The following is a 12605-nucleotide window of genomic DNA, read 5'->3' on the forward strand; positions in this document are numbered from 1 at the left end:
CAAAGGTAACCTTTTTACATGATCAAATCACACAAAAAAATAGTGAAAATTTGAAACCAGTTTTAACAAAATCTGGTTAATGTTTAGTCTCCCTGTCACTGAAATGAAAGGCAATGATGTTAATAAAAGGAAATTTTTGGTGCCTTGATTAGGGATATTTCTGAACTGGAAAATTTTTATATTTCTTGTAGGCAAGTATTTTATATTTCTTGTAGGATACGTGGTGATTAACTTTCTAGCGATTAGAACCCATGTGTCTCGAAGGTTTAGTGTGCAGTTAGAGAGACTAGGGTGGTTAGTACATAGATGGCCAACTTCCCTAATAGGTTGTGTGCCCATGTGGGTGGCCTGGGAGTGAGCATTGCACACACCGCTCTTCGGAAGACTCAAATGGAATCGTTGTTGGGGGCGGGGCTTTACAGCAAGTCCATGTGGGGTTAAAACGATCTCCTAAGGAGCCTCTGCAGAGACCTGGAAAGGGGAATGTAACCATCGCCACCACAAAGCGAATCTGTATCTCCACTACTAACCAGGAGCGCAGGGGAGAAAGCACGGGATATATAATTTGGAAGGATTGGAGAAATGAAATAATAGCTGACTTGTGAATAATGATGAAAGTATTTGATGATGTGACTCCCAGGGAAGCAATTATGGTTAACCCCTCATTTGTTTGGTATTTTCAAGGATTGAACAGCCCCACATAACTGAATTTTCCAGACAGCTAAAACTTTCCTATTTATGTGCCTTGAATGTTTTTTTAACTGTGCTTGGTGGAAATAGTTCTGAAATAGATTATACAATTATCCTGTCTTCTTGAACAGAAGCTGCAAGAAATAACATTTCCTCTGATGCCTTTGATTGCAAGTCTGAGGAGACCTGATTAAAAGAAGTTTAAATGGTTAGGACTCACAATTGCCGCACATAAGAAGGAACCCAGAGCTGGGCTGTTCCGGGGTGACGAGTCCGGCATCTTGGTGATATCAGGCTGACTTGGCCCTTGTGGTCACAGGGCCGGTGCTCAGCTCCTGGCCTCGAGATCTCACATGATCAGATCTAAGGCAAGAATGGAATGGGGCTTCTTCTCACACGTATTTTTAATCAGAGAGGAAAATATTTCTCAGAAGACCCCAGCCGACTTCCCCTCACGCCCCATTGGTAGGACTGAATCACATTTCCATGTCTTGGTTCTTCCGACGGCTGAGTGAGTGGGTACCCGGCACTCTCGGACTCTGGAGTGGGAGGGGGCTCTGCCCATAAAAGGAAAGGTGGAGAATGGCTTTGGGGTGGGCAACCAGGAGTGTGTCCGCCGTGGCTTCCAGGACTGGGGGTGAATATCACTTACTGTGTGGCCATAACCTGGTGGATGATAGCTTTTTGTTTCTACACTAAATGGTCCCAGACTAGAGTTCTTTCTGATTTTCTAAGCCTGCTTTTATTCATTATTCTCTCTCCTTCCTTTGCGTCAGACTGCTAGTTATCACTACGTGCTATTAGTGAGCCTTGCCCTCATCTTGCCATAATTAGGTTATTTTCTGGAAAATCATATCATCAGACTTGTGAGAACTGTGTCGGAAATGTTCTGAGTGTCTGACAGCTGTCCTGTGGATCAGATACGTAGTGATGCCTATCTTCTGGCCGTTCAGGGTCATTTCTCCATTGTCAAGGTTTTAGAGAAGTGAGGTTTCTACAGAGCCTTGTGAACGCCGATACGGCTGTAGTGAAGTCTTCCCACGGTGAGAGGAGGAGCATTTGGGGGCAGTTAAACTTGTTTACTGGAGAAGGTGAAGCTGCATCTGTCCCCTGAGCCCCAGCGTGGTAGGGATAGGCAGCCGTTGGCTCCTTCTCAAGGCCGCATGGCTGGTTGCCAGACGAGCGCCACCAGCTCTGGGACTGTGAGTAGTGGGACTGTCACTGTTGCGATGGTCCAGCATGAGGCAAAGTCGTGGAGGACTGAACTATTCCTGCCTTCTGCCAGGGCATCAGAGTCCTGTGCAGGTGTCCTGTGCACGCCCAGGCTGTGCAGAATTCGAAGTGTTTGGGTGTGACTTGTTTTGACAAGTTCTTGAAGAAAGTAACACTTTGAAAATGGCTGTTGAGATTATACTGGACAAGTGAGGACCATCCCTTCTGTGGATAGAGAGCTGACCCAAACTCAGTCTCTGTATACAGGAAGAAGGAAATAGAAAGCAGTTGTCAAAATAATACTGACAGTAAGCAACTGACCCACATGGAATGATTCTGCTCTGGGAATCAAACATGAGCCAGTGAGTGGGTTGGGTTCTCTCAGGAAGCAAATGGTTAAAAGGTTTAATTTCAATGTAGCTGCAACTATGAGCCCAAGCTGCTTAGAACCTGGGATTCCTTCAGAGCAAGTCAGCTGCTTGACTGCCTTAAGTCATTATTTACTGTGCGTCAGAAAATCATGAGTTCGCTTATAGGTAAATGTTAAGTGACAGAAACATTGGGGATAAGGAAAACGGGGTTTGTTTTTCTTCAGTTTTGACTAATTTGTACCATTCAAATCATTCCTACAAGAAAAATGAAAAGTATTTCTCTTAAATATTTTCATTAACTTCTTATGCCTAGAACATTTTAAAAGAAGCCATTCATTTATTGACTGCTGACTTAGACAAGATGCAACTGAGTTAAGTTGAGCCAGATACTTTTCTACTGTTCTCATATGTGAATTAGTATGTGGATTACTGATTATATCTCTGAAATACTCGACCATTCCTGCTCCCCTTATAATCCAGCCATTGTGTTCAGATTTTAATACTGGCTTCAACCATACTTTCTCAGAAAAAATCACTGTGGAGAAATAACCATGTAATCAATCCTTTTGTGGTATCATGGTACCTATCAGCATATAGCTGGCTGGCAGAATTCTTTTTTTAATCAGAACAACTCACTTGCCTAGGTAAATAAATTTGAATTCACATCTTGAATTATTCCTGATGCTTATTGGGCATTTAGGAGAACAGAGTGGATGCTTCAGAACTAGTTGGGAAAATCATTTTTCAGCATATCAAAATACCAGGAACTCATTTTCTTTCTTTCTTTCTTTTTTTTTTTTTAACATAGAGAGAGGGATAGATAGGGACAGACAGGAACGGAGTGAGATGAGAAGCATCAATCATTAGTTTTTTGTTGAGACACCTTAGTTCATTGATTGCTTTCTCATATGTGCCTTGACCGTGGGCCTTCAGTAGACCGAGTAACCCCTTGCTCAAGCCAGCGACCTTGGGTCCAAGCTGCTGAGCTTTTGCTCAAACCAGATGAGCTGGTGCTCAAGCTGGTGACCTCGGAGCCTCGAACCTGGATCCTCTGCATCCTAGTCCGACACTCTATCCACTGCACCACCGCCTGGTCAGGCAGCAACTCCTTTTCAAAAAAACAAAACAATAGGGACAAAAAATAGGCTACTTTCCAAAGAATCGTGAAGCCTGTGGTATTATCTGTATTTCTTTGATACTGAATGGTGACTATGCTTGCTTTAACTTAGTCAGTTATTGCCATTGAGTTTTATTGTTTAAAATGGTTGTGGCCCTGGCTGGGTGTGTCAGTGGATAGAGCGTCAACCTGGCGTGCTAGAGGTCATGGGTTTGACCCCGGTCAGGGCATGTACAAGAAGCACTCAATGAGTACACATCTAAATGGAACAACAACTTGGTGAAACAAGTTGATGCTTTTCTCTCTCTTTCTCTCTCTCTCTCAAATCAATGGAAGAAACATTTTTTAATGGATGCGTTTTTGAATGGAAGCTTTACATGTTACATACTTTTCACCTATGCTATTGGTGATTGTTTTCAGGGTTAATCTGAATCTTATTTTATGTTTGGAAACTTAAACAGAATGTAAATATAATTTAATAATGTTTACATAATAGTACACGTGAATACGCATATTTTCCCCTAAAATTAATTAGAAAAATAAAATGAGTAATCAGGAAAGATATAAACTTTAGAAAGCAGTATTTATTCAAAATGACTAAAGATGCTACAAACGATGCTTTGTACTATCAGGGACTCAAAAGGGTTTTCTGAATTGAATTATTTATAATTTGAATTAGTCTGCTTTTCATATTTTGTATTGTTCTTACATATTACTGAATCTCTGCTTTGGCACAAATAGACATGGAGACTGCATTGGGGCAGAAAATGACCAAAGAGTGGACATTCACACTCCGGCTACTGTTCTTTGGTTGTGGTGTGATTCATATGCAGAAACCCCCAGCAGCACTGAGTCAGAGCCAGATACACTCAGAGGTCTAAGAGGCCCTACTGACTGGACAACTTTTTATTTCTTGGTTTGTTTGTTTGCTTGCTTGCTTGCTTTCAGTTTGCTACAAACCTAACTTTTTCTTCAAGGAATCATAGGGTGCCCAAGGGACCTAGTCCAAGTCAAACGTGACCCTAACCTGGCATAACGATCTAGTTGTGGGGTTTCTTTTTTCATATATTGGTCTCATGTCATCAAAAAAATGAACCTTGTACCTCCTTCACAGTAAACACTTGAACTTACTGAATTGTAATTATGACAGAGTGTGTGGTGAGCAGGTTTTACCAGTATCTGTAAGAGCGAAGGCAACACGGCCCCATAGAAGGAGCTTAGGATCCAAGTCAGGAGTCTAGATTTGAGTCCTGTCCCTACCTGGCTGTGTCATGAGCAAGTTAATAAACCTCTAGGAATCTCAAGTTTGATCATCTGTTGAATGCAGATGGTAAAAATAGCGTCTGCTTCACAGAGCTATAACTATTAAATTAGATGAAGTATGTAGAACTACTCTGTAAAGCTAGAAAACTATGTACACATTTTTCTTGTTATTATATTTGATAAATTAATGTGCCTGTTCTTTGTCCTAGAAGTGGATAACATTCACACAAAAATACATTATGAGGAATGTGCATATGGAAACAACCTGTGTTTTTAATGGTGTTTTGCCTCAACTAAAAAGAGTGTCATTTTCTTTTTTAAAACAGAGTTAAAGAACCCCAGCTGAACAGCAGAAACACATGATAGTTGCTAACAGTGGAGATTAGCATCATTCCGTACTGTAACAGGAGACACGTGTAGCTCAGACCTGTTCCCGTTGCAGTCCATTAAGTGCTCCCCCAGGCTAGGAGATAGAACATGTGGAAAACCTTGAAACTGCTGAGTATCAAAATTCACTGCTTGATTGGAAGTGATAACTTTATTTTTTCTGGGGGTCCAGTTGCCATGTCCTATAAAATAGAAAGATTACCCACTGCCCTCTTAATGATCCCCATTCTGAATTCACTGTTGAAGGACAGCCTCCATCCCACTTCTGCCATCAGGTGATGGGTGAGGAAGACACTGGCCAGTCTTTGAGGAGTTCGTGGGATAATAGAGATGGAAACCAGGTAGACAGCTACCTCCACTGCAGAACACTGGGCAAGGGAAGAGCCATAGAAGTGCAGATGGCATTCCCGCCGCCCCTACACATCATGCCTCAGATCGGTTAAATGCGCACTGTGTGTGATTTACCTCTCTATCTAGATTGTGAACTCTCTCCACACCTGTACCTAAGCCCCAACTGGTATTCGTGGTTTAAAGAGAGTCTTGTACCCAACATTCAGATTTAGCCAAAGAATTATATTAAGATGCTCTTAAACCCTAACTTTCTCTTCCTTTTCTTCTGTGTTTGCAGTTGACCTGCCCCTGTTTTTCCCTCGAGACCAGCCGACTCTCACATTTCAGTCCATCTATCACTTTACCAATAGCGGACAGCTTTATTCCCAAGCCCAAAAAAATTACCCCTACAGCCCCAGATGGGATGGAAATGAAATGGCCAAAAGAGCAAAGTAAGTGACTCCTTTGTTATTTCCTACAGGTAGGACCATTTTATCTAGTTCAGGGGTTGGCAAGCTATCACCCACAGGCCTGTGCCTGTTTTTGGTAAATAAATATTTATTGAAACAGCCACGCCCATGTCTTATTTCCGTGGCTAGTTTCTTGCTACCGTGGCAGAGTGTGTCATTACAGCAGAGAGCATATGGCCTGCAAAGCCAAAAATATTTGCTGTTTGGTCCTTTACAGAAAAAGCTTGCCAACCCCTTATCTAGCCTCATCAGGTAGACTGTGCTGTTGTTAATAGGTGACAGGATTTATCAGAGATCCACCTCTCTAGAGATGTACTAAGTGGAAATTATTTTTTTAAGAGGTGAAATTAATTTTAATATGTTTTAACTTAGAATAACAAAAATATTATCACTGTAAAATATATAAAAATTGACATACTTGATTTTCTTATTAATGATCTGTAGAGATATTATATACAGAATCCTTTTATTTCACACGAAGTATTCAGAACCCTGAGCCTCTTTTATGCTTTAAGCACTGAATGAGAATTAGAGTTGTGATAAATGGTGTCGATGATGGAAATGTTGGCAGCTGCTTTCATGTTGTTGTTTTTTAAATAGAACATTTCAGCAGAAGGTAAACAAATTGAGTTTTTTGCTTAGTAGTGAATACGTGAATCCAATACCTGTTTTTCATATGAAACTATAACGTCTTTGGAGAAACAGTGAATTACATACCTCATTGCATCTCTGCAGCCATTGCCTACAGTAGGGCCTGTGTTTTCCTTGATTAAGTGGCTGCACAAAGAGCTTGCAACTATTAAAATCCCTATGGAAGTAGCTTGGGAATTTGATAGAAGATGAAGTCAGCTAGAGTTTGGAGATTAGAGTTACAGCTATTGCACACAAACCTCTGTGGAGAGCTTTCACCGGTCTGAAGGAATAGGTAAATGTAGAAACATGCTAAGTATTTTTTATGTGTAAGACTTTAGTATGTGGAACACCAGTCTTCGTGAATGGTGGCCTCCTAGATAGAAGCAACAGTGGATCAAAATCATAGTTTCTAAATATAAATCATAGTTACAGTAGCAGGTGGTTATTACTTTATCACTCTGAACAGCCATATGCTCACACCTATGATCCCAACTGAAGGATGATCAGATCCAAAGAGTCACACAAATGAAGACTTATCTGTTAAGCATCCTCTTTATTTGCTCATCCAGTATTTATTGAGCATCTACCATGTTCCAGGCTGTGTGCTATATGCTGGGGTTACAATGATAAGCAAATTAGAAATTGTCCATGTGTTCATGAAATCTGTAGCCTGGCAGGAGATACCAAGCCTTCATCATATCAAACTTCCAACAGTTTGAAAAGTACCTACTAGTGAAACCTGGCCTCCCAGACCTGAAATGCTGTTGATTAGCAGGACGTCTTGCTCTTGCCTCTCTTCCCTGAGACCTCTCTCCCTCCCAGCATACCTGTTAGCACCACCTATACCTTCTGCAGCACAAAACCTTTGCTTATAGCAGGATCGGGACTCTTATTAAATAATGACAGAGTGGCTTCCTCTAGAAATGCGGGCCTCCCCAGATTTATCTGTGGAATGCTGTTATCTGAAACTTCAGTATGCCCTTTCTCCTTGTGTTTGCTCTTTTTAGCCGTGATACTCACGTCTGAAAATCTATTTAAGGAATAAGAACAAGCATATGCAAATGTAACTAATAACAATGATTAAGACTTGTATGCCTTGAAATGGTCTTGAAAAAAGGGATAAGTAAGTTTTATGTTTGAGGTATTGCCATTATTTAATTCTCCGGCCTTTCCCTGGGTATACATAGGATCTGCCCCAGAAGATGGATTGTTATTTGTGTTGTGTGCTATGGAGTCTGAGCCAGATGTGTCTTTGTGGTTTCCATGGCAAAGATATCTTGGTGTGTGTGTGTGTGTGTGTGTGTGTGTGTGTGTGTGTGTGAAGTAGACATTGTAGCATGTATGAATTGAATCTTTAAGGAGTTGTAGACCACAAGCCTCTGATTTCAGTATGGGAATATTGTAAATGAAGCTTGTTTATCTTAACAGATTGGTTCAGAGTTGCAAGAGACATTTTGCTCTATGTTAACACCAGTCTAAAGAAAACATCTGAAGCAACATTGAAAAAAATTCAGCTTTCTGCTGTAGTAAGAGGATCCATTTTAGATGTAATAAAAGAAAATGCCAGCAGCTCATGCTGGGAAGAAGAAATAATTTAAAAGCTGCCTTCTTAAAGGGAATAAGTGACTTTTCTGGGCCCTGTCAGAAGGCTAGGTAAGGGATAAACACAGCCAGGCATCTGTCTTGCAGTACAGACCTGAGGTTGATGGAGAAGGTTGGAGGGAAAAGACAAAATAAAGGTCAACTGCAGCACACCTTACACACCCTGTTCCTTTGTCCCGTGAAAATATTGTATGCACACAGTGCGTAAAAGGCTATAATTTTCAAGAGCTCTGCCCGTGACATAAATACTCTCATGGTTTATAAACAGCAGTAGAGCCCCTGTGAGTGGAGTCAGCTGTTTATTCCCTCCTGTAGAGCAAAGTCCTAAACACGTGAACTCAGAAAGGATACTTGCTGGCACTGACAAGCACTTTTCCTGTGACATATGCTTCTTGCTCGTGGTGGCCCAGCAAATTCTGTCCTCACATATGAAATACTCTTTCCTGAGTGAGCAGAGGCTTTGGGGTCATGCATGCCCCACATGCCCCAGTTTCTACCATAAGGTCTAATCCTGTATGCTCTGTGGCTGTAGGCAGGGCTGTTAACCTGTTGAACTTCATCCTGGAAAACAAGTCTGTACTCCTCCCTATTGGATGGGCTTGATAGAAGGGTCAGTCAGTGAGTGGACCTATGAAGGACCCTTGGGTTTAGCTTCTGCTCGGTCCCACATTGCCTTTGTTCACTCCTTTCCTCCCACCCTCTTTCTGCCCCTTCAAATCTACTCATTCAACCTTCTTCCTTACGGTTTCCCCATCCATGCTAACGTGGAGTTAGCTATTGCCCCCTTCTTAGCACTTTTTCTTTTACATAGGCAGTCCTATCATCTAAGAGCTTTACTTCTTTCTTTCCAATCTTTATGCTCTTTATGTTTTTTAAATTTATTTTTCTTATGTGTACCAACTGGGACCTCCAATGCGATGTTGTACACAAATGGTGAGAGCAAACATTTGACCTTATATTTACACATTAAGGTTGATGTTAGCAATAGATTTTACATAGATGTCTATCGCATTGAAGAAATTTCCTTATATTCCTACTTGGCTAAGTATTTATCATGAATGGGTGTTGAATTCTGTAGAATGCTTTTCCTACTTCTTTTGACATGATCATGGTTTTTCTTTATGCTATTAAAGTGATGAACTGCATTAATTAATTTTTGAATGTTAGACCAACCTTGCATTCCAAGAATAAACAAACATTTCTCAGTCATGATATTATATCCTTTTCTATATTACTAGATTTGAACTTGATAAAATTGTGTTAAGATTTTTATGTCTATGTTCATTAATGATCTGAAATTTTTTTTCTGTTGTCCTTGTCAGATATTGATAACAGCACAAGCTGGTTTCAGAAAATGAATTGGCAAGTTTTTCTTCCTCCTCTGTTCTCAGAAACAGTTTGTGTGGGTTTGGTGCTATTTTTTTCTAAGTGTTTGAGTTTTATTTGTGGGAAAAAATGTAATGTCTTTATTAAATACAGAGATATTCAGTTTTTTCATTTCTTGTGTTAATTTTAGCAAGTTTTGTGAGCATTGTTTAGGGAATTTAACCATCATGTCTTAAGTTTTTCCATAATTGTTTATAATAGCTCCTCATTTTTCTTTTACTATCTATAAGAGCTACAGTGATATAACCTCTGTTGTTCTTTACAGTGAAAATTTGTAATTTTTTCTCTCTTTTTAAAAAAAAAACAGTCTGGGTAGGGGTTTATTTTTCAAAGAAATTGACATTGCTGATATTATCTATTTTATTAGTTTATGCTTTTATCTTTATTATTTTCTTCTACTTATTTTCAGATTATTTATATGTTTGGGTTTTGTGGGGTTTATTCCCCTTTCTTTTTCTTTATTTTCAGTTTAATTTGATGTTTTCCAAGCTTCTTAGAATGGAAACTTAGCTCATTGATTTTAATCTGTTCTTCTTTTTTAATATAAGCCTTTAAGATTTAAAGCTGTCTAAGGTTTGCTTTAGCTGCATCCACAAATTTTTTTTTTTTTTTTTTACAGAGACAGAGAGAGTCAGAGAGAGGCATAGATAGGGACAGACAGACAGGAACAGAGAGAGATGAGAAGCATCAATCATCAGTTTTTCATTGCGACACTTTAGTTGTTCATTGATTGCTTTCTCATATGTGCCTCGACCGTGGGCCTTCAGCAGACCAAGTGACCCCTTGCTTGAGCTAGCGACCTTGGGTCCATGCTGGTGAGCTTTTGCTCGAACCAGATGAGCCCGCGCTCAAACTGGCGACCTCAGGGTCTCGAACCTGGGTCTTTTCGCATCCCAGTCCGATGCTCTATCCACTGCGCCACTGCCTGGTCAGGCTGCATCCACAAATTTTGATATGTTATTTTTCGTTATCATTATGTTAGAAATATTTTCTAATTTCTTTTATGATTTCTTTTTTGATTTATGGATTATTTATAATTGTGCTGCTTGAATTTCAAGTGTTTGAGGATTGTTCTAGATGTCGTATTGATTTTTGATTGAATTCTGTTTTGGCCAGAGATCATAATCTATAAGATTTTAATCCTTTGAAATCTGTTGAGATATGTTTTATGGCTCAACATATGGTCTGTCTTGGTAATTAGTCCCTGTGAAATTGAAAAGAATTGTGTGTCCTGCAGTTTTGAGGCATAGTATTATGTATACATATTTAGCCAAATTGTTAGTGTTATTGAAATCATCTATATCATTACTGTTGTTTTCTTTGTATTTATTATTACATCTATTTAGGTACATACATGTTTAGAATTGTTATATCTTCTTGGCAATTGTTCTTTCCATCATTATGAAATTATTCTATTTCTGGTAATACTTCTTGACCTGAAATTTTTGTCTGATATTAATATAGATGCCTTTACTTTCTTATATTTATTTTTTTGCATAAGAAGTTAGCTTCTTATATCCTTTCTTATTTTTTTTCTTTCATCCTATGTATATCTTTATATTTCAAAGAAACCTTTTGTATATTGTTTTTAAATCTAGTCTAATATTTGCCTTTTAATTCAAGTATTTGGTTTATTTACATTTCATATAATTAATGAGCTGATTGAGTTTCAGTCTTACATCTTACTATTTATTGTTTAATTCCATTTTTTGTTTATTATTTATTTCTTTATTCTTCCCTTCAAAATCTTCCTTTTATTTGAATACTTTTTAATATACTGTTCACTCTTCTATTAGCTTCTCAGCTATAACTTTGCATCATATTTTAGTTATTAATATACTACAATGCTTCCTTAACATATAGTATAGCATAAATTAATATAACACTTTAAGTATCATGTAAAAACCTAAAATAGTGTAATCCTCTCTGTACTTGCTATACCTGTCCTCTGTGCTCTTTTATGTTTCACTGCCACACATTTTATGAATCCCACAATAAATTGTTATTACTTTGGCTTTCAATATTTGGTTAAATTATAAAGAATTTAAGAAAAGAGAGAAAAATTACATCCTGTCTTATTTTGTAATTTCTAAGTAAAGATAATGGAGAATCATCCCTGTTCCCTCTCCCCTGCAAAAACAAACAAACAAAAACCCCACTAATTTTTAAATGCCTTCCTTGAAGCAAGCCATCAAAGAGACTAAATCTAATCTACATACAAGAGGACACTGAGACTCACCACCATCAGAAAAGCACACTACCTACACGACATCCAGGCACCTCTGTCTTCCTTGCGGACTTCATCCATTACAGTGCACCCTAACACACTTTCACGGGGTTATCACTGAAGCGCTGTGAGGGGTACAGTGCAGAATTTCTCACTGCCCTTCCTGCAGATAAACATACTGACATTCAGAATGATTAAATGATTTACCTAAGGGCACACAGCTAACTTCTAGTGGAGTTGGCTCAACACAGGGCCTCTGACCTTACTGCATATCCACACCCAGGCAGACAGATGGAGTTCCCCATTCTTTTTGCCACGTGTCCAAGCCTCCCTCCTCCAAGTCCTGGCACTCGAGTAACATAAATATGGGTAGGTAATTTGTGTGCCAATTAAGAGCACTGGCCCTGGTCAAGACAGAACCAGGTTTAAACCTGTCTCTGCCCCTCACTACCCAGCAAATAAGACTTGGGACAAATTCATAATTTCCTTGAGACTATCTGCTTATCTATAAAACAGTGAAGCTAGTTTAGAGGGTTATTATGAGAATCAAATGGGGTAATTTCTATTGTTGGTTAATAAATTGCCACAAATGTGACAGCTTAATACAGCACAAGTTATTATCTCACACTTTCTGTGGATCAGAAGCCCAGGACTGTGTGCCTGGGTTCCTTGTCCAGGGTCCCAGATGACTAAAATCAAGGTGTTAAGTAGGGCTGCTGTCTCACTGCGGCTGAGGGCTTCTTCCCAGCTCATTCAGGTTGTTGGCACAGTTCCATTGCTTGTGATTATAGGACTGCAGTCCCTGTTTTCTTGCTGGCTGTCAGTGGGAGGCTGTTGCCTGCCACGTGACCCCTCCATTGTCAGAGCAGCAGCGGTACATCAGATCTCTCTCCTGTTTCTCATCTCTGACTTCCCTG

General features: G+C 39.5%; 1 protein-coding gene across 2 annotated transcripts in view; it reads left to right on the forward strand.

Annotated features, from left to right (window-relative positions):
- Positions 1-12605, forward strand: part of BABAM2 (BRISC and BRCA1 A complex member 2) — a 406860-nt gene that overhangs the window by 368946 nt on the left and 25309 nt on the right. The window contains exon 11 of one of the 2 annotated variants that reach the window (XM_066266796.1): positions 5669-5822. The exons of the other annotated variant lie outside the window; for it this stretch is intronic. Within the exon in view, the coding sequence (XP_066122893.1) occupies positions 5669-5822 (154 nt within the window). The remainder of the gene's footprint in view (positions 1-5668; positions 5823-12605) is intronic. 2 annotated transcript variants of the gene reach the window in all.

This window comes from Saccopteryx bilineata, chromosome 3 (assembly GCF_036850765.1).
Source record: "Saccopteryx bilineata isolate mSacBil1 chromosome 3, mSacBil1_pri_phased_curated, whole genome shotgun sequence".
Lineage (NCBI taxonomy): Eukaryota > Metazoa > Chordata > Mammalia > Chiroptera > Emballonuridae > Saccopteryx > Saccopteryx bilineata.